At 34.4% G+C, this 27,056-nt stretch overlaps 1 protein-coding gene across 1 annotated transcript in view; it reads right to left on the reverse strand.

Moving 5' to 3' along the window:
* The window catches only part of CENPK (centromere protein K), a 66,753-nt gene that overhangs the window by 22,736 nt on the left and 16,961 nt on the right, over positions 1 to 27,056 (reverse strand). Inside the window, exons 5-10 of the mRNA XM_035014539.1 lie at positions 26,667 to 26,739; positions 21,507 to 21,553; positions 10,845 to 10,927; positions 10,653 to 10,751; positions 10,187 to 10,319; positions 3,860 to 3,913 (exon numbers count right to left, since the gene is read on the reverse strand). Coding sequence (XP_034870430.1) covers positions 3,860 to 3,913; positions 10,187 to 10,319; positions 10,653 to 10,751; positions 10,845 to 10,927; positions 21,507 to 21,553; positions 26,667 to 26,739 — 489 coding nt within the window. The remainder of the gene's footprint in view (positions 1 to 3,859; positions 3,914 to 10,186; positions 10,320 to 10,652; positions 10,752 to 10,844; positions 10,928 to 21,506; positions 21,554 to 26,666; positions 26,740 to 27,056) is intronic.

Here is a 27,056-nt window from a genome sequence, read left to right on the forward strand (position 1 = left end):
TCCTGCCTGAATTGGTATATTTAGTCCAATCACATTTAAAATGATTATTAAATGATTATTATCTGGAGTAACATCTACCATATTTGTTACCATTTTCTATTCATTGTCTTTGTTCTCTTTGTCTTCCATTTTTCTGTCTTCTCTAGTTTTAATTGAGCATTTTACACGATTCTATTTTCTCTCCTGTCTTAGCACATCAATTATACTGAAAATATTCTTAGTGACTGCCCTAGAGTTTGCAATATACACTTACCATTAACCCAACTTCACTTTCAAATAAAGGATGTTCTACAGAATTGAAAAGTATAATTCTTGGTAAAAGCAACAAAGAAGCAAACTAATGAAACCACTAACTCAAAAAGATATATAAAACCCTATGTTTACTACAGCATTATTGACAATAGCCCAGATATGGAAGCAACCTAAGGATCCATCAATAGATGAATAAAGAAAAGGTGGCATATAAATACAATGGAATATTGTTCATCTATAAAAATGAATGGAATTTGCCATTTGTGACAAGGATGGACCTTGAGAGCATTATGTTAAGTGAAAAAGAGAAAAAGTTATGGGTCATATGATCTCACCTATATGTGTAACCTAAAAACAACAAAACAAGAAAACAAGCTCATAGATGCAAAGCAACAGATTGGTGGTTGCCAGAGGCAGAGATGGGGTGGAGAGTTGGCAAAATTAGTGAAGAGGGTCAAAAGGTACAAACTTAGTTATAAAATAAGTCAGTGGGTATATAATGTACAGTACGGTGACTGTACTGTAGTTAATACTGTATTGCATATTTGAAACTTGCAAAGAGAATAGATCTTAAAAGTTCTCATCACAAGTAAAAAAAAATTTGTTAACTATGATGACAGATGTTGTGGTGATCATTTTACAATATATACAAACATCAAATCATTATGTTGTACACCTGAAACTAATAAAACATTGTATGTCGATTATACCTCAATTTAAAAAATCAGAGTGCAATAGTTGTCAATATATTAAAAAACAATTTTTGTTATAGTAATATATACATTAATAAGATCAAGTGTCTTGATTTCAAAGTGTTGATGTGCAAAAATGTTATGTGGAGACATTTGATCCAAATATATGTTACGGGGAAAAAAAGAAGTAAACTAATAGTTAGCTAAATAAACAAAAAAGTAAATTAAGGAAAATAGGGTATCAGAAATGTTAATACAGATGTACAACCACATATAAGTTTCAAAGGGTCATAATCATATGGGTTGAATTTCCAACTAAATATAGATATAATTTCTCCCAAATCAGTCCATACATACACATCAGCCAATAACAAAGTTAAATAAATTTTCTGGTAGACTAAAACAATTTTTTGTTTTTAAATTAGGCTAACATCACCATCTGGTGTGGGAAAGCTAGAATGTGGTATTACTTTCTGACATTTTGCATTATCATATTTAAGAGTCAGTAAAATAAAAACCAATCCTAAGTCTTAATAGATTTCAGTAATTATCTTAAAGCAGTGAAATTGAAAATACATAAAAGTCCTCAGAACTTGAAACATTTTCTCCAACATTCTCAAAACCACAGAAAGATTACAAGAGCTGTAAGCTTAGATGGAGTACAAATCAAGACTAATTCTACTATATAACTTACTTTGTTTATAATTGAGATCAAAACTGGGCAAATAATCTTGCTACGTAAGAAGCCTATAAGAAGAAATAGGATGTAATCATTATATTTTCTTTAATGCTTTATATAAGATACTGCACTCAAAAGATCCTAACCATTATCTTTATGAGTAAAATGTGAAATGAAGACTTGCCCAATAAAGCAAGGTATTTACTGATTTATCTATTTCTTTCTGTAATTTGCAACACAAAGAAGTTCATGAACAACAGTACTACCTACTTTGTAGAATTATTGTCAGGGTTATACTGACTGAACCAATTTCTCCCTTCTCCAGTAACTTCAAGAACTTAAAAGATAGTCACTCCTTTGACTTTAACTGGAGTAGTCTAGCAAGGTACTTTATATGTCATCTTCCCATAAAAGAACTTACATTCTCTGAAATGTAACAGTATTTGTATTTTCTCTAAAAGGGACAAGATATACTTGGAATAGTATTTGCTTACTTTAAAAAAAAATGAAGTATTTAAGGTAAGAAAGAAATATGGATGACAAACATTAGAAAGCTTTTTCAAATATAAAAAAGTACACACTAAGTCCTCTTAGAAAACTAATGATACTAAAAGGATTTGGAATTCTCTAGTTTAGCTTGTTTGTAATCTTGAATGAGTATTATAATATCCTCATTTTTCAACCTATGAAAAAAATCTATTTAATTAATTTATTAAAATATCATGCCACATCACCAGAAAAGCTAGAGATTTTTAGATAAGAGAATTTTATTGACAGAAAGGTCATGGAGAATTAACAAAATTTTATCAACACAATTTTGTTAACAATAACTAACAATCAAGAATGGTTTAATATATAATATCACTTGGTATATAATACATACTAAAATATAGTTTTCATGCTACCCTTATCCATTAGTTTCTGTTCCAATTTTTAACAAATCTAGAAATAAGGCAATATACATGGAACAGATTTACTACTTTTAAATTATGTATTCCATCTACATCAGATACTGTCAATTTAAAAACCACCTGCAAATTAAATGGCCTTTCCATTATAATTCCTAAATTTAAAGACATAAGCACCAAATGGAACTCAAAATGCATAAAATAAACTGTCATAAATTTCAAAAGGAAAAAATTACATAAGCAATATTATAAATTAACAAAGAATTTTCCAAAGAATACTGCAGAAGGTATATCAAAACTTTTATAATGATTAAGTCTAGAATATTTTTACTTGCATTCTTTTCCATCCAGTTGAACACACCAAAGCACTGAATGAATTGAAAGAACCATTTATAAATGAATAGGAGATGGCACAGGTCATTTTATGGATAAAAGGAAGAGGGACTATGTACTTTGATTTGCAAATAACGTTCTTTATCCAAGTAAATCCTCAGTGTTTCTATTATCCTTGAATGACAAGATTCATTAAGTACTGTGTGAAAAAAAGAGACCATCCTTTTACTGATGGAAGGCTTCTAATCGTATTCGGGTTGGATCTTCTGGATGTCTCAAGGCAATTCCATTACGAAGGAGCAGCTCAATATAAGGTGGCCAAAAAGAATCACTAATTTTGACATATGGATCATGTGGAACATCAAATAATCTATTTAAAAGAATCTAGGAAAAAATATCGTTCAAGATATACCATACTTAGTAAAAAAATGATACAGCTATAATAAAACATTAAAAATTTGTTTACCAAAGAATGTTGATCTCTTTTCTCCTTGAATAATTGCTTGTCATAATTTCTATGTATTAACTTAAATAATTTTCTTCCTTTTAAAAAAAACTACAGATATTAATAAATGGAAACATCTTTACTGTGTACAAGTTTCTGCAACTTTGTGGAAAGAATCCTTAAACTCAAACATGTAGTTCAGATAAAATAGAGATGCCAACTAAAGATTCCATCCATGTAAAAGCATAGGGTTTCACTGTGTAAATACTAAATAACAACACAAGAATTTTTTTAAAGTAATCATCTTGGGAATGATTAAGGGCTAGTCCCCAATCTTATGTTCTTTTAAAAAATGACAATATTCCTTCTAGTAAGGTATAGAAAACAGACCCTAGTCTTATACTAAAGATAAATTAATATAAATATATTTAATAAAGGTTGGTATATTTAAGAACTAATGCAGTATTTTGCTTTGACCTTGTGTATAATCGTTCAGAAATCAGTAATTAAAAGAAATCTTGAAGACAAAACAACTACACAAAACACTTACCTCTAACATTTCATGCAGTGTTATCAGCTGTGCAGTTGATTCTTGAATGTTTTTCTTTGACAGAAATGTGAATAACAAAGAATTAACATTTCAATTCTGCCAATGGCCAACTAGACTATATTTATAACAAAAATTTTTAAAAGTAATATTTCTTAATTGCAATGGTACAAGGTATATCAAAATAAAATATTTATAATTAGGTGATTTTAAAAGAATTCTGAAAGTAAACAATCTGCCTGTACTAAACAGGTTCATAAAAACAAAGTTCAAACAACCTCTAAGAGACTGAAATCTTTTGCAATTACAAGAAGATACAATTCAGACTATCTACAAATATATAATGGATAAATTACATTATACATATTATATATACTCATGTAACCGAAAGTCTAATGTTTGAACTCTCCAATCAAAATATTTCAAACAGGGGCGCCTGGGTGGCTCAGTCGGTTAAGCGACTGCCTTCGGCTCGGGTCATGATCCCAGGGTCCTGGGATCAAGTCCCACATCGGGCTCCCTGCTCTGCGGGAAGCCTGCTTCTCCTTCTCCCCTTCCCCCTGCTGGTGTTCCCTCTCTCGCTGTCTCTCTCTGTCAAATAAATAAATAAAATCTTTAAAAAAAAAAAAATTTTTTCAAACAAATGGCATTCCAAGCAGTATTTATACAGCTTCAGGAAAGGAAACTTACTTCCCAGGGAGCCTTGTTCAACTTTCTATAGTTCTTGACAGTTCCTAATGTTAATTCAACTCACTGCTTCTTTTCTCCTTGGAATGACAGAGAATAAATCCCATTCCAATTCGATCCAAGAATTCCTCAAATATTTGAAGACAGGTATTATGAGCCCTAAGTCTTTGCCATATTAATCATTAGTTCCTTCAATTATTTTTCACAAGTCATAGCCTTGCAGCCCCTCATATCATGGGTGCTAAGTGTGCTTTAATTTATCTTGTTTTTTCTTTTTCAATCCAGTCTCCACATGATACAAGTGTGATTTAAACAGCAAAGATGAAAAGGAAGACTCACTTCCATACTTACAGATGCTGGTATTTTATTCATCAAGTTTATTCATCAGCTTTTGGGCATCTATTCTGCCCTGCTGACCTCTCTCTGAGCATACTATCATCTAAAATGCGTAAGCCTCTTTCATACACCTAGCCAAGACAGGTCTCCTTCATTCTTCAATGTTTTAAACCCAAGAAAGATATTCTATGTACCTCCATTAAATATTATCCCTATTTTATTTGGTCTAGTTCTAGCCAACTGAAAAATATAGGCCTAATTCTGTCATCGAGTATATTTACTATCTAGCTCCCTTAGTTTCTTATCATTTGCAAGTTTTCATGACCATGCCTTCTACTTATTTATCTAAACTCCTATTAAAAATATTCCAAAGGGGGGCGCCTGGGTGGCTCAGTCATTAAGCGTCTGCCTTCAGCTCAGGTCATGATCCCAGGGTCCTGGGATCGAGCCCCACATCGGGCTCCCTGCTCCACGGGAAGCCTGCTTCTCCCTCTCCCACTCCCCCTGCTTGTGTTCCCTCTCTCGCTATGTCTCTCTCTGTCAGATAAATAAGTAAAATCTTAAAAAAAAAAAAATTCCATAGGTCATCTCTTTGTGCCCATGGGTCCTGTCCCCATGCTTTATTTAAAAAAACACCTTATTGTACCAAAACGAAAAACAAACAAAAAAACCCCAAAAAACCCAAAATATTCAATAGGACAAGGATCTAAAGGGGATCTGCTAGAAATCCCCTTCCAAGATAATATTAATCCTGATGAGCAGCTTGCGTTCAGACATTTAATTAATTACAAAGTCACCTACTATAGTGACAGCTAGTACTTTCCTGATACCAGTCAAAGATTACCAGGGAGTCCTTATAAAGTCTTATGTAGGGGAACCTGGGTGGCTCTGTCGGTTAAGTGTCTGCCTTCCACTCAGATCATGATCCTGGATTCTGGGGATCTGACCTCGCATCAGGCTCCCTGCTCAGTGGGGATTCTGCTTCTCCCTCTGCCCTTCACCCCACTCCTGCTATCTCTTTCTCTCACCCTCTCTCAAATAAATAAATAAATAAATAAAATCTTAATTAAAAAAATTAAACTCTTATGTAAGTACAAATATACTAAAGAAAGAGTAAAAATAAATGCAATTACTGAGTAAAGATAGTAAAGCTGCATCTCAAAATCTCCTGACCTCTAATACCTTACAAATGAAAGAGTGGTTAAAAAAAAGCAGCATTCAGTAGTGATGAAAGCAAAGAGAATTAAAGAATTGATACAGAAATAAGAAGCTACAAAGCACAGATTAAAATATAAATGTTTGAGACAATCAAAGAAAAAGCAGAGGAAAAATATGAGAGCAAACCAAGAAAAAAAAAGTTTTCAATATAAAGATATGAAAAACAATATGACATGATAAAATAAAATTTCCATGAAATGAAATGTGACCTAAATCTGCCCCTAAAAACAATGCCAACTTCAAAGCAAAACTGATATTGAATGATCAACATTGTGACATATCTCTGTTAAATTACTGAAGTTCAAAGATAAAGAACTCTTTAGGCATGTACTCAAGATATCTAGAGGCTGACCTCAGATCTCCACAGAACACTGTATTTCAGAAGAATGGAGCAATCCCTACCAATCTTAAATTTTTTTTTTTAAATGTGCTGAAAATATCCTTTGGCTGTAAAAGCAAATAAAGTATTTTCATCATTCAAGAACCTAAGAAATAAAATGCCCAGGAATTCTGCTTAAACAAATTACTTATCAAAGAAATCCATCAAATCAAACAACTAATTAAACTTAAAAACTTAAAAATAAATGGTAAAAGATGATAAGCATTGAATTCAATACAATATAAAGACTAAACACATACATGAATATTGGTATGAGAACAGAATAAAAGCGCTATAAACCTGCCAAAGTTAAAATAAATAACACAAATTATAATGAGGTTATAGGAGGAAGAATGTTAATTTCCTCATCTTTTGTAGCAGGGAGTCAATGAATGCTGTCTAAAATTGAAAGATGAAATTTAAAAACGTATTATAATCTTTTATAATGTTTCTCATAATTTGTTTTCTATTAGGGATCTCTCCAGAATTAAAATCACTTGAAGCAAAGAAATATTTATCTGAGTTAAATAAATCAACTTCACTCATTTTTCTTCTATCAATATCAGTAAAATTACATGTAATACTTATTTTATATTGGCCTATACAAAACTACATTGATCTGGGGGCACCTGGGTGGCTCAGCCAGTTAAGCGTCTGCCTTTGGCTCAGGTCATGATCTTGGGGTCCTGGGATTGAGCCTGGTGTTAGGTTCCCTGCCCAGCGGCGAGTTTGTGTCTCCCTCTCCCTCTGTGTGCTCTCTCTCTCCCTCTCAAATAAATAAATAAATAAAATCTTTATTAAAAGAAACCACTGATCTGCATATCCATCAATCCATTTATGCTTCTATACTTGTATGTGTTTAGGAAGATGTCTCAAATGATGTTCACCTAATGTTAATGATGTAGTGGAGGGATTCAAGTTTTTTCTTTTTGTACACATCCTTGAATTTGATAAAGCCCAGTGTTATGGACGGAACTGTGCCTCTCAAAATTCACATGGTCAAGTCCCAGCCCCCCTGGTGACTATATTTGGAGATGAAGCCCTTAAAGAGGTAATTAAAGTTAAATGTGACCATAATGGTGGTACCCTAATCCAGCTGGACTGGTGTCTTTATAATAAGACAAAGAGACACCAGAGAGCTCTCTCTACTCTCGAACAGAGAAAAGGCCATGTGAGGACAGCAAGACATGGCTGTCCAGGAACAAAGGCCCCAGCAGAAACTAACCCAAATGGCATTTTGATCTTGGACTTCTAGCCTCCAGAATAGTGAGAAAATAAAATCTTTTGTTGAAGCCATTTAATCTGTAGTATTTTAGTAAGGCAGACTGAGTCAACTAATACATCCAGTATTACTGCTTGACAGAGAGAGAGAAAAAAGAGAAAGTAATCTATCGTTTTGTAACATTTATCAACAGTTCATATACTTCATTTTAAAAAACTGATATTGTCTGATATTAAACTGATAAAAAACTGATATTAAGTCATATCAAATATGACTTAATAAACCCATGATGGCTTCTGGTGATCAATGATTCCTTTTTAGAATCCCTCAAAACCTCTGGTTCTATTACTGGAGAAGCTTGATAGATTAAAAAAAAAAAAAAGTTGAAAACAGGCAAGACTGGAATCAGAAAATGTCATTGAGTTATTGTAGGATTATGATCATTAAGAGGTAGGGAATCCTGAACTTAATGGTTAACAGAGGCTGTCAGTAATTTTAGAACAAGGTGTATAAATAACAACAGATAGAATGGGAGACATAGTCCATAACATATGTAAAGCCTCCTGATAGTTACAATGAAGAAAGGGAAGAATAAAAAATACAGATTATAAGAAAACAAAACTTTCTTTTTTTTTTTTTTAAAGATTTTATTTATTTATTTGACAGAGAGAGACACAGCGGGAGAGGGAACACAAGCAGGGGGAGTGGGAGAGGGAGAAGCAGGCTTCCCGCAGAGCAGGGAGCCCAATGTGGGACTCGATCCCAGGACCCTGGGATCATGACCCGAGCTGAAGGCAGTCGCCTAACCAACTGAGCCACCCAGGCGCCCGAAAACAAAACTTTCTCTCCTTTTCCTAGTATACTCACAGTCATTCAATAAATATGAACTCAGAAGGTACTATAATACATACACAAGACGGTAGACCTACAAAGATGAATTCAACACATCAAGGAGCTCAGAGTGCATGGTGGGTGAAAAGAGAGATAGACATAAATGATTACTACAAAATCCTGTGACAAATGCTAATAAAATGGCACATAAACTTCGTTTAATACTTCACACAAGGGCGTGCCTCAGTGGCGCAGGTGGTTAAGCATCCAACTATTCTTTTTTTTTTTTTAAAGATTGTATGCATTTATTTATTTGAGACAGAGAGAGAGGGCACAGTGGGAGGAGGGTTAGAGGAAGAGGGAGAAGCAGACTCCCTGCAGAGCAGGGAGCCCAATGTGGGGCTCGATCCCAGGATCCTGGGATCATGACCTGAGCCGAAGGCAGACACTTAACCAACTGAGCCACTCAGGCACCCAAAACGTCCAACTCTTGGTTTTGGCTCAGTTCATGATCTCAGGGTCATGGGATCAAGCCCCATGTCAGGCCCCATGCTCTGCACAAAGACTGTTTAAATTTCTCTCTCCCTCTCCCTCTACTCCTCCCACTGCCACGCGCTCTCTCACTCTCTCTCTCTAAAATAAATAAATAAATCTTAAAATATAAATACTTCATGCAAAAGATGATGTTTGACTCTTAAGAATTTGCTATCCTCATCAGATAGGAAGTGTTTTGTAAGCAGAGGGAATAAAACGTATAAGGCACAAAAAATGACAGGTCATTGCATACTTGCTGGGACTAGAGTGGTATGGTTGAATGGATTCATGCAAGAGATGAATAAAGAATGGTTGGGCAGGAGGTAAAGAGATAAACAAAGTCCAAATATAAATGCATTACTCTAAGGAGTTTTTAGACGTCATCCAGTAGGGAGCCATCAGTTTTATGTTGAAAAATGATTAAAATATATATTTTTAGAAAGATCATTCTGGTGCCGGTTTCAATGCCTACTCTACTTCCACAAGCTTTATTTATTTATACTATATACTGTTTTTAAAAAAGGCATTAAAGTAGTTCTTCCCAATCTTCTGTCACCAAATAAAATATTTATTTGCTTTTGTGGAAAAGGTTTATTCCATCGTAACTACTAGTAAAATAGTCAAGAACTTACATTAACTAACAGCTATCTTCTGATTTTAAAAGTTACATATGCTCATCATGGAAACTTTGGAAAATAGTAAAAACAGAAACAAAAACAAATCTCACCTAAAATCCTAGCCCCCAACATAGGCACTATTATATTTTTTGTTACAAATTAGACTCATAATATTTAGTTAGCTGTTTTATCCATTTAACAATAAATTGTGAGCATTTTAATACCTCTTCTGGTAGTGTTCAATACATTATTTTTAAAAGGTATTTTTTTTCCCACCATATGGGTAAATATTTTAAAAACGCATTTAATCCTGTTTTATTGAACTAAGTTGCTTCTAGTTTTTCAGTCAATATTATAATATGATGGAATATTTCTATACATTTATCTGTGTGAATCTTTGAAACATATAATAAACTTACAAAAATTTATCAGAAAATTTACATTTGAACCTATGTGAAATAATCTCAAATATAAATATCTACATGAATGTGTTCCCTAAAACTTACCTTTTTCTTTTTCTTTTTCACATTTCTATCAGGCAGAGGAAAATGATCTTCCAGAAATTCACCCAAGGTAATCAAGAGTTTCTCCTTATATTCTTTTATATCATGCATTTTAGTTTTCAGCTCATCAAAGATTCTAATACATATTTTAAAAATTAAGAGAAACATTTTACTGATAAAATACATAAAATACATAAGTATATGTAACTGGTAACTCATAAAGTTGATCAAACACGTTTTTCAAACTTCATTTGTTCAAACGAAATAACTAGCTTTATGAAAGTAAAATTCTCTATTTAACATGTAGGGAAACTATACATCAAGTCATTAATCAAATGTCACATAACAGTTGGCAAAAGTTAAGTAAAACCCACAATTTCTAATAAAATTTCCCTTCTTTTCATGTATGTATTTCATGTAACATAAAAAAATAACTTTTTCCTATTTCAAAAAACTAGAATACAAATACCTTGATTCAGAAAATGTCACAACCTGATGTTTCAATTCATTGTGTAGTACATTAAGAGATTGCAGTATCTGTTGTTGTTCATCCAACCACTGTTGCTCCCTTTAAACATGGAAAAACAATACCAACATAGCCAAATAAAACATTAATACCAATTCAACATATATCAGTGATTAAAGGTAATTATAATTATACCTTTCCAAGTCTTCCTTTAGCTTTTCATTCTTTGACTGAATAGTAGAGAGCACCAATTCAAGATCATGTCTCAATTTTTGGAACTGGAACAAAATAATGCAAATTGTTTTGTCTGTAATCCTATAAACAGTTATATTTCTAAATGAGAGTGAAATTTACATTATTTGTTTAGGATAGATAATCAGAAACCAAGAGCAAAAAAGCCTACCAGTAAGTCTGAAAGGAAAATATACAGCAGGTACTAGGTTCTTTGTAATATTTCATTTGTTAAATTCAAAAATATAAGAAGGAGTTTTGAGCAATACATTTTGATACTGAAAGACAATTAAAGAGTATGTTTTCAGTAATCAGGTAGATTAGGTCTCTTTTCTAAGGAGACTATACAAAAACAGACACAAATGATTACCATTCATTTAACAAATATATATTGATCATTGACTACCAGACATTGTTGAAGGAGTCAGGGATTCAAAGATGAACAAGAGGAGAACTGAGACAAATATATAACTCCTGTGAGTGATCAGTATCATGAAGAAAAAATTGTAGGAATGGCTCTTTTAGGTAGTATGACATGGAGAGACCTCTCTGATCAGGTTAACAGTATAGCAGCAGATAAAGAAGACATGAGATAAGACATGATCATATCTAGCCAAAGAATGTTCCAAGCAGAGAAAATTGTAGGTACAAAGGCACTGAAGCAAGAATATATGTGACATATTTGAGAAACATCAAAGAAGACTGTGTGGCTACAGTAAATTACAGTAACAACTGGAGTTTTTTCTAGTATCTTTTTGTTTCTAGAACAAATTAGCTAGTGTTCCATTCTCCTGATGTCAAGGGTTTCCATTAGCCTTTTACACATCTAAATCAGTGATAATTTAAAGATGTGTATCATAAACCTTATAGCAACCACGAAAAAAAAAAGGGGGGCAGGGGAAGAACCAGTAAACCAATAGTATAAATAAAATAGGTTTATTTTTAAAACTACACAAGTCAAGAAATTGGAAAGAGAGGAAAATAGGAACAGAGAAAAGGTAATACAAATAGGAAAGAAAAATCAAGTACAAAGATTGCAGAGCAACCACACTGATATTACATTAAATATGAACTAACAATATAATTAAATTAAAAATAAATAATAGAAAGGTAACTGGGAAAATCTGCAAACATTTAAGTATTAAAAACACACTTCTTGGGGGGGAGGGGGGTGGGAGGATGGGTTGGCCTGGTGGTGGGTATTGAGGAGGGCACGTTCTGCATGGAGCACTGGGTGTTATGCACAAACAATGAATCATGGAACGCTACATCTAAAACTAATGATGTAATGTATGGGAATTAACATAAGAATAAAAAAAACCCACACTTCTAAATAATCCATTAGTCAAAGAAGTAATCTACAAGAAAAAAATTATTATGAACTATTTGAAAATAAAAACAAAATAAAAACTTCTGGGGTGAAGCAAAAGCAGTACTCAGATGAGAATTTACAGCAGTAAAAGCCTCTATTAGAAAAACAAAAGCTCTCTGGGCACCTGGGTGCCTCAGTCCTTCAAGCATCTGCCTTCTGCTCAGATCATGATCTCAGGATCCTGGGATGGAGCCCCCTATCAGCTCCCTGCTCAGCAGGGAGTCTATTTCTCCCTCTACTACTTCCCCTGCTCATGCTCTCTCTCTCTCTCTCTCAAATAAATAAATAAAATCTTAAAAAAAGAAAAGAAAAACAAAAGCTCTCAAATAAGGACAGCTTCCACCACAAGAAAAAGTACAAATAAAATCAAAAGTAAACTGAATAAAAAATAATGATTAAAAAGAACTTAAATACAGAAAAACAAGAAGAAAACTGGGGGGAAAATCAATGAACCCAAAGCTGATTCTTTGAGAAGGTCATCATAATTACCCACACTAATTACAACAGAAAAAAAGAACAAAAATTACTAACATTATGAATGAGAGAGGTGACATTACTATAAACATTAAAATGGTAATGGAGGAATGCTAAGAACAAATTTAATAAATTTGACGAATTAGATGAGATGGACAAACTCTTTAAAAGACACAAACTACCACTTATTCAGAGAAAAAAAGAAAACCTGACCAGCCATAAAAAAACTGAATTTGTGGCTAGAAATTTTCCCACAAAGAAAACTCCAGGCCCATATGCCTTCACCTGTGAATTCTAGCAAACATTTAAGGAATAAATAATACTGATTCTATACAAACTCTTTTGAAGACAGAATACCTCTCAACTCATTCTAATAGGCCTGATACCAAAGCCTGACCAAGATGTCACAAGAAAAGAAAACCATAGACTAGTATCTCTTATTAATACAGACACAAAAACCTTAATAAAATTTCAGCAAATTAAATCCATCAATAAATAAAAAAGATTAAGCAAAGTGGGTTTATCCTAGGAATACATGGTTAATTAAACAGATATCATTTTTTTAAAAAAAATCAATGTACTAAGTCAATGAATTCAGTATAGTCACTGTATAAAATTAATATACAGCAACTGTTGCATATCTATACATTAATAATGAAACAGTAGAAAGAGAAATTAAGAAAACAATCTATTTACAACTACGCCAAAAACAATAAAATAGCTAGGAATAAACTTAACCAAGGAAGTGAAAGATCTATACTCCAAAAACTATAAAACAGTGATGAAATAAATTGAAAATGACAAGAACAAATGGAAAGATATTTCATGCTCATGGACAGGAAAAACCAATATTGTTAAAAATGTCTATATACCCAAAGCAATCTACAGATTTAATACAATCCCTATCAAAATACCAATAGTGGTTTTCACAGAACTAAGACAAATAATCCTAAAATTTCTATGGAACCCCAAAAGACCCCAAATAGCCAAAGCATTCTTGAAAAAGAACAAAAGCTGGAAGTTTCACAATCCCAGATTTCAAGATATACAACAAAGCTGTAGTAATCAAAACAGTATGGCACTGCATAAAAACAGATACATAGATCAATGGAACAGAATATAGAGTCCAGAAGTAAATCCATGCTGTTATGGTCAATTAATCTACAACAAAGGAGGCAAGAATATACAATGGGAAAAAGACCATTTCTTCAACAAATGGTGATGGGAAAACTGGACAGCCACAAGCAAAAAAATGAAATTGGGCCACTTTCTGACACCATACACAAAATAAACTCCAAATGGGTTAAAGACCTTAATGTAAGACCTAAAACCATAAAATTTCTAAAAGAAAACAGGCAGTAATTTCTTTGACATCAGCCATAGAAATATTTTTCTAGATATGTCTCCTCTGACAAGGAAAACAAAAGGAAAATTAAACTACTGAGACCACACCAAAATAAAAAGGAAACCATCAATAAAACTTACTGAATGGGAGAAGATACTTGAAAATGATACATCTGATAAGGGGTTCATATCCAACTATATAAAGAACTTATAGGGCGCCTGGGTGGCTCAGTTGGTTAAGCGACTGCCTTCGGCTCAGGTCATGGTCCTGGAGTCCCAGGATCGAGTCCCGCATCGGGCTCCCTGCTCGGCAGGGAGTCTGCTTCTCCCTCTGACCCTCCTCCCTCTCATGCTCTCTGTATCTCATTCTCTCTGTCTCAAATAAATAAATAAAATCTTTAAAAAAAAAAAAGAAAAAGAAAAAAAAAAGAACTTATACAACTCAATAACAACAAAAACAAATAGTCCAATTAAAACTGGGCAGAGGACCTGAATAGTCATTTTTCCAAAGAGAACATACAGGGGTGCCTGGGTGGCCCAGTTGGTTATGCATGTGCCTTTGGCTCAGGTCAGGATCCTGGGGTCCTGAGATTGAGCCCTGCATCGGGCTCCTCGCTCAGCGGGGAGTATGCTTGTCCCTTTCCCTCTGCACACCACGCCCTGCTCATGCTCGCTTTCTCTCTCTCAAATAAATAAATAAAATCTTTAAAAAATAAACAAAGAGGACATACAAACACATGAAGATGCTGAACATAACTAATCATCAGGGAAATGCAAATTAAAACCACAGTGAGATATCACTATACACCTATCAAATGGTTATAATCAAAAACACAAGAAATAACAAGAGTTGGCAAGGATGTAGAGAAAAAGGAATCTTTGTACACTGTTGGTGAGAATGCAGATGGATGCAGCCACTGTGGAAAACAGTATGGAGGTTCCTCAAAAAATTAAAAATAGAATTACCTTATGATCCAGTAATTCCACTACTAGGTATTTATCCAAAGAAAACGAAAACATTAATTTGAAAAGATACATACACCCTATGTTTACTGTAGCATTATTTACAATAGCCAAGATATGAAAGTAACCCAAGTACCCTTCAAGAGAAGGATAAAGAAGATGTGATATATAGGTACTCTGGAATATTATTCAGCCATAACAAAGAACATCATCTTGCCATTTGCAACAACATGGATGGATCTAGAGGGGATAATGCTAAGTGAAATATATCAGACAGAGAAAGACTATTACCATATGATTTCACCTATACATGAAATTTAAGAAACAAAAGAACAACAAAAAAAAGACAAACAAACAGTCTTAAATATAAAGAACACACTGGGTTGCCAGAGAGGAAGTATATGGAGGGATAGGGAAAAGAGATAAAGGGGATTAAAAGTACGCTTATCTTGATAAGCACTGAGAAATGTTTAGAATTGTTGAATCATTATATTGTATACCTGAAACTAATATAATATTCCATGCTTAAAAAAAAATCAGTGTAATTTATTACATCAATAGACTAAAATAGAAAAAGTATCATCTTCTCAATGAATTCAGAAAGAATGAATGACAAAATTCAATAATAATTCATGATTTTAGAAAAAGACCTCATAAATTGTAATAGAAGGTAATTTCCTCAACTTAGTTAAGGGCATCTATGAAAAACCTACTACTAATATCACACTTAATGATGAAAGAGCAAATGCTATCCACAAAGGTCGGGAACAAGGCAAAAATGTCCATTCTCACCACTTTTATTAAATATGTACCAAACGTTCTAGGGGCACCTGGATGGCTCAGTCAGATAAGCCATCGACTCTTGATTTTGGCTCAGGTCATGATCACAGTGTCATGAGATTGAGCCCTGTGTTGGGCTCTGGGCTCAGTGGGGCGTATCCTTGGGATTCTCTCCATCTCCCTCTGCTAGTGCGCCCTCTCTCTCTCTCAAATAAATAAATCTCTAAAAAAAAAAGTTCTAGAACGGCACAATAAGCCAAGAAAAACATATGAAAGGCATCTAGCGGCACCTAGCCAGCACAGTCAGTTAAGCACCTGACTCTTGGTTTCAGCTCAGATCGCAATCTCAGGGTTGTGAGACTGAGCCCCGAGTCTGGCTCCAAGCTCAGTGTGGAGTCAGCTGGAGATTCTCTCTCCCTGTCCCTCTGCCCCTCCCACTCATGCTCTTGCTCTCTCTCTCTCTCTGAAAGAAAGAAAGAAAGACAGGAAGAAAGAAAGAAAGAAAATATATAAAAGGCATCCAGATGTAAAGGAATAAATATAAGGGCCCCTGATTTCAGATGATACAACTAGCCAGGTAGAAAATCCTACAACATCTACAAAAAAGCCACTAGAATAAAGGGGTTTATCATACTCACTAATAGAAGATCAATATATAAATATTAATTGTATTTGTATGTATCAGGATTAAATAATTGATAATTGAAAAAAGAATACCACTTTAATAGCATCAAAAATATGAAATACCAAAGGGATGAACCTGACAAAAATGTGTAAGACCTGCACACCTCTATTACAATTTATTAACTCTTTCAAAAAATCATGAATTGGGATGCTTGGCTTGCTCAATCAGTAGAGCATGAAAATCTTGATCTTGGGGTCATGAGTTCAAGCCCCACATAAGAGGGGGTAGTTTTCTTAAAAAAATAAAAATTAAAAAAAATCAAGAATTAATATTGAATTTTGTCACTTATTCTTTCTGAATTCATTGGGACAATCAAATGTCTTTTTTCTTTTTTAGTCTTTAATATAATGAATTATAAGACACTGATGAGATAAATCTTAAAAGTACTAAATAAATGGAGACCTAAATAAAAACAGAGATCATACAAGGCTCATGGATTCGAACTGAGATTCAATATATTAAAGATGTCAATTCTCCTCAAATTAAACTACAGAGGGCGCCTGGGTGGCGCAGTTGGTTAAGCAACTGCCTTCGGGTCAGGTCATGTTCCTGGAGTCCCAGGATTGAGTCCCGCATCGGGCTCCCTGGCTCAGCGGGGAGTCTGCTTCTCCCTCTGACCTTCCCCCCTCTCCAGCTCTCTCTCTCTTTCTCTCTCTCAAATAAATAAATAAAATCTTTTAAAAAAATAAAATAAAAAAATTAAACTACAGAATCAGGGCAATCTCAGTCAAAATTCAGTAAGCTTTTTACAGGATTGAATGACCAGCTAACTCTATATGAAAATATAAAACAATTTCGATAAGAAACAAAAAAGATAGAGAATTCATACTATTTTATTTAAGACTTAAAAACTTCAGTAAATAAAACAATGTGGTATTGACCTAAAGACAGAAACACAGAAAAAAGGAAAAGAAATAACCACAGAATGAAGAACAAATGGAGTCTAGAAATGGATCCACACATATATGGTTGGTTAATTAATTTTCATTAAGCATGCAAAGGAAATTCAAAAGAGAAAAAATAATTTTTTTCAACTATTTGTGCTGGAAACCCACAATTAGTATTCATATGAAAGAAAATACAGCTTTATCAATAACTCATTCTATATAAAAACATGAATTCAAACTGGATCATAAATGTGAAACTTTGAAATTTTTAAAGAAAAGAAAATCTTTGTGACCTTAAGTTGGACAAATATTTCTTATATTTGAGCACAAACCTTAAAAAAAAAAAACTTGATTAAACAGAGTTAATCAAATTGGGAACTTAACGTTTCTTAAAAGACACTATTAAGAGAATAAAAAGATAAGTGTCCAGGGAAGAAGTTGTACAAACTGCACATTACCAAGAAAGGCCTGTCTTCAGGACAGGTCCCCTGTGGACTCCTGAAGGATGAGCTCTGAGACCTTGGAATATTATGTCTGATAGGAATGTTTATATAGAGGTGCTGGGATGGATCAGTCTGTAGAGCATGCAACTTTTGATCTTGGTGTTGTGAGTGCAAGCCACACTTGGCACCAGTTTGATTAGAGAGTTTATTCTAACTATGTGATTTATAGTGAATGCAATTTTGCTCTGGAGGGCTGGAGTGTGAGTAGGTGAGGTCAGTCAAGGAGGCCCCTTATGCATAGTGACTGACTACTGATAAAAACTCTAGACAACAAGGCTCAGGTGAACTTCCCTATTTGAAAACACTTTGCACATGTTGTGCACTCAGTTGCAAGGAGAATTAAACAAATTTATCAACTCCACTGGGAAAGGACTACTATAAGTTTAGCCTATGTGTGTTTTCCCTTGCTCATTTTAATCTGTGTTTCCTCACTGTAATAAACTGTAACCATGAGTACAATAGCTTTTCTGACTCCTGTGTGCCCATCAACGAAATGAGAGTGGTCTTAGGGAAAAACCTGACAACAGCTGGCCTCGGAAGTGGGATTTTGCTATGACTCTGGCTCACCAAAACATAATGAAAGCACTGTGTGGGAAAAAGAAGGATAATTGGGCAGAGAATGATGAACCTGGTGCCTGATGTTTACCCAGTCAAAAAAGAAGACAACAGTTGCACCATGATCAATAATTACAGGCAGAAGTATTCTGGGAATTCAGAAATGCCAGAAAAAATTCTCAGACAGTTGGCTGACTGGATGCATACGGAAATACTTATGATACTGTGAAAGAAACAAGCTAAATATTCAACCTCTTTGTTATTTTTATCTGTAATAGTTAAAATGAAAATTTTAAGGCCAATGCTGGTACTGCATCGTTTGGATTCCAGCCAGTTCAAACCAGAGTTACTAGCCTAAGGGCTGCTACCAAAGGGAAAATTACAGTGGATCATTATGTCATGTCATTTTTAATTCATGATATTGAAAATTTGGTGGCTCATTTCAATATAAAAAAGAATCTTTATCTTTCATTCTGGGAAAATGTTCATGTATTATTTATTGTTTCTTCCCTTCCATTTTTCAAAAACTTGGAACTTCTACTGGTTGTATTTTGTACTTCTGAGTTGATACTCTAGTTCTACTATCTTCTGTTATTCCAATTTTCCTTTTTTTGCCATCCTTACTCTGTAGGAGATTTCCATGACTATAATTACCAACATTTTTGTGTTTATTTCAGGTATCATGTTTTTATTTAGAAAGGCTCTTATTCTCTGATTGGTCCTTTTTAAAATAACAGCTTTTATGAGATATATTCCACATACCATACAGTACGCATTTAAAGTGTATAATTCAGTAATTTTTACGGTACTTGTAGAGTTGTGCAAAATCACCACAATCTGTTCTAGCACATTTTCATCATCCCAAAAGGAAACCTGTTAGCAGTATCCATTAGCAGTCACTCATTATTTCTTCTCCAATCACCCAGCCTTAATCAATAAGCAACAACCTACTTTCTGTCTCTATGGATTTGCCTATTATGGACATTTCATATAAATGGAATAATATAATATGCAATCCTTTGTGACTGGCTTCTTTCATTTAGCATAATGTTTTCAAAATACACCTATATTATGGCATATCGGTACTTCATTATTTTAGACAATAATACATCACTGTATAGACGTATCACAATTTATTTATCCATTCATCAGTTGATGAATATTTAGGTTGTTTACCATTTTTGGCCATTAAGAAAAATGTTGCTATGAACATTCATATTTAAGTTTTTGTGTGGACACACACTTATTTTCATTTCTCTTAGGTATACAGCTGGGAGTGAAACTACTGGTTCAAATAGTAACTCTTTCATCTTCTGAGGAACTACCAAAATGTTTTCCAAAGTGGCTGCACTATTTTACACTCCCACTAGCAGTTTATCAATGTTCTAATTTCTCCATATCTTCATCAATACTTGTTATTGTCTGTCTTTTGATTATAGCCATGCTAGGGGGTATGAAGTAGTACTTTTATTAAGTTGGCATTCTGTTATTTTTTAATGTTTTTTCAAAGATTGATTTGAGAGAGAGAGCACATGCATAAGCAGGGCGAGGGGCAAAGGGAGAGAGAGAGACTCTCAGGCAGACTCTCCAAATGAGTGAGGAGCCCAGCACGGGGCTAGATCTCATGACCCTGAGATCATGATAAGAGCCGAAATCAAGAGACACTTAACTGACTGAGCCACCTAGGTGTCTCTGTTATTTTTTAATCAAATTTTTTTTGTCTCTCTGAAGATATTGTTTGTGGGTTTTTTTTTTTAAGATTTTATTTATTTATTTGACAGAGAGACACAGCCAGAGAGGGAACACAAACAGGAGGAGTGGGAGAGGGAGAAGCAGGCTTCCCGCCAAGCAGGGAGCCTGATGAGGGGCTGGATCCCAGGACCCTGGGATCATGACCTGAGCCAAAGGCAGACACTTAACGACTGAGCCACCCAGGCGCCCCTGAAGATATTGTTTATTAAATTCTCTTTGTTCCCTGAATTGTCTCTATTTCCTTAAGGTTCATCTTTATCAGTTATTTTGGGTTACTACCTTTCTATTTGGAGGCATTCACAAACACTGATGACCACTGGCTGGCCAAAACTCAAAAATACTAAAAACCCTGTTATGAATGGGATGTTTTGATGTACACCAATCCTGCTTTTTCACTGAGAACGCCAAAAATTAACACTTATAGATCTTTTTCTTAAGCCATTTAGATTTTCCAGAGAAGATTGTTTTATCTCCACTCTGAGGCTATTTTATAATAGATTGTAAGACCTCTGAGAAAGAGCAGAGAAAGGAGCTGGAACTTCCACCACACAGTATAAAATATTAACTGGATCTTTCTGACCTTTGACCTGCACGCCAACCCTACTAAACACCCAACCTGGTATCCCTGGGTCCAGAGCCTCAACAGTTTAATCTCTCCATATCCTATACCTCCAGTTTCCAAGTGTGGGGGTAAAAAGTTAGCTGCCTGATTAGAAAAGAGAAAGCCTATCTATGTTCTGCTGTTAAAGAAATCTTGTTTTTAGCTTCAAACTTGAACCTTGGATTTTGTAGTACAAGTTTCCTTCAAATCCCAAGACTTTTTTTCAACTCTGTAGGGCAGATAATATCTTTTCATCCCTATCTCTGTCTCTTGACACACAGATACTTATTTCTTTCCATGCATTACAACCTTGTTTACAATTCTTGTTTGACCTAATGGACTTTGACCGAATGGACTTACATGTTAAAAAAAATATCTTTATTGATATGTAGGTTAAGTTTTGAGAAGAACAGATGTATATTATGATCATTTAACTATGTTTAATGTTTTTGCTTGTATTATGAAGAGTTTAATCAACTGGAAATTAAATATAAGAATAAAGTTCACATTAAATACGAACAATAGTTCTGATATACAAATTGGTGAAATGAAATTCAAGTCATTTAAAACATTCCATTCAATAAAACATAAAATCAAAATAAAAAAATTAATATGGCTTTAAAGTAGATTCATCCTACTTATCTCATGAATCCCAAACACTTCTAGTTATAGGTTAATTAAGGTTACTACAGATTTATTAAGTGACTTACCTCTTCTTTGCCTAATGTTACAAGAACTTCTTCATTCAGTGGAGTTACTACAGAAACAAAACAAACCAAAATTATACATATATGCTTAAAGCTCAAAAATAGGGGCGCCTGAGTGGCTCAGTTGTTAAGCATCTGCCTTCAGCTCAGGTCATGATCCCAGGGTTCTGGGATCGAGCCCTGCATCGGGTTCCCTGCTCAGCGGGAGGCCTGCTTCTCCCTCTCCCACTCCCCCTGCTTGTGTTCCCTCTCTCACTGTCTTTCTCTCTCTGTCAAAATAAATAAATAAAATCTTTTAAAAAAATTTTCTCAAAAATAAAGAATTTGATTTTGCAGGTTTTTTTCTTGGTTGGTTGGTTGGTTTTTTTAAACATTTCATTTATTAATTTGACAGAGAGAGACACAGCGAGAGAGGGAACACAAGTAGGGGGACTAGGAGTGGGAGAAGCAGGACCCTGGGCTCATGACCTGAGCCAAGGCAGACACTTAACGACTGAGCCACCCAGGCACCCCTGATTTTGTGGTTTTTAAGATACCTCTATTTTCTAATTTAACATCTTTACATATATAATCAACTTACATATAATTTTAGACAAACATGACATTTATGCATTTTTGGACTTTGTGCCTTTTGTTTTGTTTTTCAATCTCTCAAAAATAAAATTAATAATCTATACTGTGTCCTTAAATATATCTCTAATTATATGATCCTATGCATGTATATGTATATGTACATGTACATTATCTGTACATATACATGCAAGGGTTATTCATTTTGTTATTGCTGGTTTTACAAGAATGGAGTATCATATACATTATTCTTTTTTTTTTTAAGATTTTATTTATTTATTTGACAGAGAGAGACATAGCAAGAGAGGGAACACAAGCAGGGGGAGTGGGAGAGGGAGAAGCAGGCTTCCCGCCTAGCAGGGAGCCTGATGCGGGGCTCGATCCCAGAACCCTGGGATCATGACCTGAGCCTAAGGCAAACACTTAACTGACTGAGCCACCCAGGCGCCCCTACATTATTCTTATTTTTGCTCAACAAAATCCCCATGGAAATCCTTTCTATTCATCTGGTGTAAGTCTAATTCATAATTTTAAATCACTTCAAATTATTCCACAGGGTAAATATACCATAGTGTATTGAGTGATATCAGTACTGACTGAACGTTAACTTCGTACCTAATTTTTAGCCACAAAAAACAATGATGTAGTAAGCATTTTTTAATTTATGTCTTTATGTACTAGTGCTTTCATTTCTTTGGGATAAATTGCCAGAAATGGAATTTCATAGAAGGAAATGTGTATTTTTAATTTTAATATAGGGTGCCAGATTCTTTTCAAAAAACTTCTATTAGCAATAAGAAACAGCAAAATATATAAACTCTTCTAAAATTTTTGCCAGTTTATGAGTATAATGTTTCAGTTTAATTTTGCATAGCAAAATTAAATCCTTATACTTAGAAAAGTTCAACCTTTGCACTTTAAGTTTACCTTTCCTAATAAAGTACTATTTAAAATTTATCAAATAATATGCTACTGAAAATTTTCTAATCTATCTGCTATTCTAGAGGGTCTTCTGACAGGAAAGAGCTTCCCACATGTGCTTCATAGGCCCCGTATCAGAACTGATTACTGGCAGCCTCAGGGTGGCTACCAAACCATTTCAACAAATGCAATGAGGAAGATTCTAAGAACATAAAGTTAACAATCTTCCTCTTGGCCAGTGTGGTCACGAGTAGCATTTCAGTATTGATTCATATAATCAATTCAACCCATACAATATAGCAGCTTCTAAGAATATAAAGGTATTTTAAATCCTTTCAGTGTGGCAATCTATGGGACTGGCAGCCTGAAGCAAAATGGGTAGTTGGCATACGGGTCAGCCTGTGTGCTTGGTGTCACCAGTACAATATGTGTATATAAAGGATGATGATAATAAGAAAAATAAAAACTGAAAACTCCCTGATACATAGCATCAAAAAGAATAAAATACTTAGGAATAAATTTAACCTAGGAGGCAAAAGACTTAAATGCTGAAAGAAATTAAAGATAGGAACAAATAGAAAAACATCCCATGTTCAAGAATTAGATGACTTAATATTATTAGACATCAATACCACCCAAAGTGACCAACAGCTTCAATGCAATCCCTATCAAAATTCCAATAATATTTTTGTATAAAATAGAAAAATCCACCATAAAATTCACATGGAATCTCAAAGGACCCCAAAGAGCCAAAATAATCTTGAAAAAGAAGAACAAAGTTGGCAGTCTCCTATTTCCTAATTTCAAAATTTACTGCAAGGCTACAATAATCAAAAAAGTATGCTACTGGCAATAGAGACAGACATAAAGATCAATAGAAGAGAACAGAGAACCCAGAAATAAATCCTCACTATATGGTCAAATGAATTTTTTTTTTTAAGATTTTATTTATTTATTTGAGAGAGAGAATGAGAAAGAGAACACATGAGAGGGGGTAGGGTCTGAGGGAGAAGCAGACTCCCTGCCGAGCAGGGAGCCCGATGCGGGACTCGATCCTGGGACTCCAGGATCATGACCTGAGCCGAAGGCAGTCGCTTAACCAACTGAGCCACCCAGGCGCCCTATGGTCAAATGATTTTTGACAAGGATGCCAAGACAACTCAATGGGGGAAAGAACAATCTTCTCAACAAATGGTAATGGGAAAACTAGATAATACACATGCAAAAGAATGAAGTTGGACCTTTAACTTTCAAGTTTGAAAATTTCTATTATTAATAAAAAACAATCTTGAACAAGAGGTAAAACGTCTATTATAACAAACTAGTGGATTGGTGATGAAAGCCTAGAGTAAATTTGTGGCAGTAAGGCTTCGTAATTAATGACTATATGTAATATATGAAAAAGGAAGAATGTAGAAGGACTCTTAAATTTATGGCTGATTAAATAGATTCCATTCAATGGATCAGAGAATGGAGATCAATTCATAAATCTGAGGCATGTGTAGAATATTTTGGAAAAAGTAGAGATATATATAAGTATGACATTACAGAAAGTCTGGCCTGGATACACAGATTTGGAAACAGTCATGAAAATTGTGTCCTCCTGGGACGCCTGGATGGCTCAGTCGGTTAACCGTCTGCCTTCGGCCCAGGTCATGATCCCAGGGTCCTGGGATCGAGTCCTGCATCGGGCTCCTTGCTCAGTGGGGAGCCTGCTTCTTCCTCTGCCTGCCGCTCCCCCTGCCTTGTGTTCTCTCATTCTCTCTCTCTGACAAATAAATAAATAAATAAATCTTTAAAAAAAAAAAGAAAAGAAAAAATTGTGCCCTCCTATCCACCCAAATTCATATTTTGAAGTTCTAATCCCCAGCACCTCAGAATGTTCATATATTTGGAACTGGATCCTTAAAGATGTGATTAAGTTAAAATGAGGTCATTAGGATAGGCCCTACTCCATTATGACTGGTGACTTCTTACAAAGAGATTAGTAAATGGATGGGTGACTATGTGAAGACCCAGGGGGAAGATGGCAAGGTATAAGACAAGAAGAGAGGCTTCTGAAGAAACCAACCTTGTGAACACCTTGATCTTGAACTTCTAGCCTCCAGAATTATGAAAAAATTAATTTCTGTTGTTTAAGCAACCCCAGTCCATGGTACTTTATAGCAGCCCTAGCAAACTGATACAGAAGTTATTAATGCAGATATAATATATAAAAACAAAAGCAGAAAATATAATGCTAGATAGCATATAGAGTAGGAAGCAAAAATTGCTGAGCACAGTCCTCTAGAGAACAGCAAATTTTAACAGCATAGTATGAGCAACCTTTGAGATGCTAAATATAATCCTGAGGAGGCAACAGGATATATAGTTTAATGCAAATTAAAGTAACCACTGTGTATATATATATATATGTGTGTATATATATATATATACACACACCTATGAAAAATACTAAAATTTAAAAAAACTACCATAAAAAAAAAAAACTACCATGTGGTAGTGAAGATGTGGAAAAGTGGTGGTGATGAATATAGTAAGTATTTAAGATCAAGAATGCAGATGAAATTGTCTAGACAGAGAATGAATAGAAGAATCCTAACACTTGGGATTAGAGAGCAATAAATCTACAAAGGAGACTAAAATGGGAACTGGGGGGAACTAAAGGAAAGGAGGCAACTGGGCAGAAGAAAAGAGAAGGGAAATGTTACGGGTGCCTGGGTGGCTCAGTTGTTAAGCGTCTGCCTTCAGCTCAGGTCATAATCCCAGGGTCCTGGGATCGAGTCCCACTCGGGCTCCCTGCTTGGCCAGAAGCCTGCTTCTCCTTCTCCCACTCCCCCTCTTGTGTTCCTGCTCTTGCTATCTCTCTCTTTGTCAAATAAATAAATAAAATATTAAAAAAAAAAAAGAAGGGAAATGTTAAAAGAATTACAGCCCATATAAAATACCAAATACACACATATATGTGGCACAGAAAAAGTAAGCTTTCATAATAGAAAAGTATCTCCTAGCTGGGTATTTTAACTACAGATTTTTAAGCCATTTTCTATTTCTTGACAAAAGGCAAATATAGAGCTGGACCCCGCTGGACAAGTCAAGAGGCAACATACAATCTATGTAGTCCCTATGTAAATAAGTATCTAAAATAACTTTTCTCCTCTACTAGGTAAGTTTCTTTTCTTCCTTATTTTTTTAAAGATTGTATTTATTTGAGAGAGAGAGAGCACAATCGGGGGGTAAGAGGCAGAGGGAAGGGGAAAAGCAGACTCTCCTGCTGAGCCAGAGAGCTGATGCAGGGCTCAATCCCAGGACCCTAGGATCATGACCTGAGCCAAAGGAAGACCCTCAACTGACTGAGCCACCCAGGCGCCCTCCATGAGGTAAGTTTCATTCATTAAGACACAATTTACAGTTTCTACTGAGCGGGTAAGACAGTGTCTGCAAGGATCAAATGATGGATATAATAAGGTCTCCATAATTTAAGATTATTATAATGTCACATAAACATATTCATCTATAATAATAAAATAAGCACAAAATAATATATATAAATGAAAGAAAAATTTAGGCAATTTCAACAAGGCTAAATGGATCTTGTAATTCTTGTAATCATGAAATTAATTTGCCACTAATTTGTTTACAAAAATATAAATCTAAAAATAAGAACCTTACTTCCAGGACTTTCTTTCTGCCATTGATTGAGTTCAGCAGTCAAACATTTCGCTTGCATAATTAATAATGACAGCTATAAAAAAAAAAAGCAAGAGTATAAAACAAAGTCATTTTTTATAGAATATTCATAGATATTCATAGATGAAAGTGTAGACATTCTTAATATACTTTAACACAAGTTCTTAACATAAATAGCTAACATCATAGGCATCCAAAGTATAAAAAATTATCACTCCAAACAGAATTCTACTTTAAACCATTATTAATTATAGCTCATAAACTGCCTATTATACCAGTGATATAGTCTTAAAAAATGATCAATTCTACTTTACCACTCAACCTAAAATAAAAGAACCTAAGTATACTTCTTTTATTCCCTAAATTAATATT

The sequence above is a fragment of the Mirounga leonina genome, unplaced genomic scaffold (genome assembly GCF_011800145.1).
Source record: "Mirounga leonina isolate KUSES-001 unplaced genomic scaffold, KU_Mleo_1.0 Mir_168, whole genome shotgun sequence".
Classification (NCBI taxonomy): domain Eukaryota; kingdom Metazoa; phylum Chordata; class Mammalia; order Carnivora; family Phocidae; genus Mirounga; species Mirounga leonina.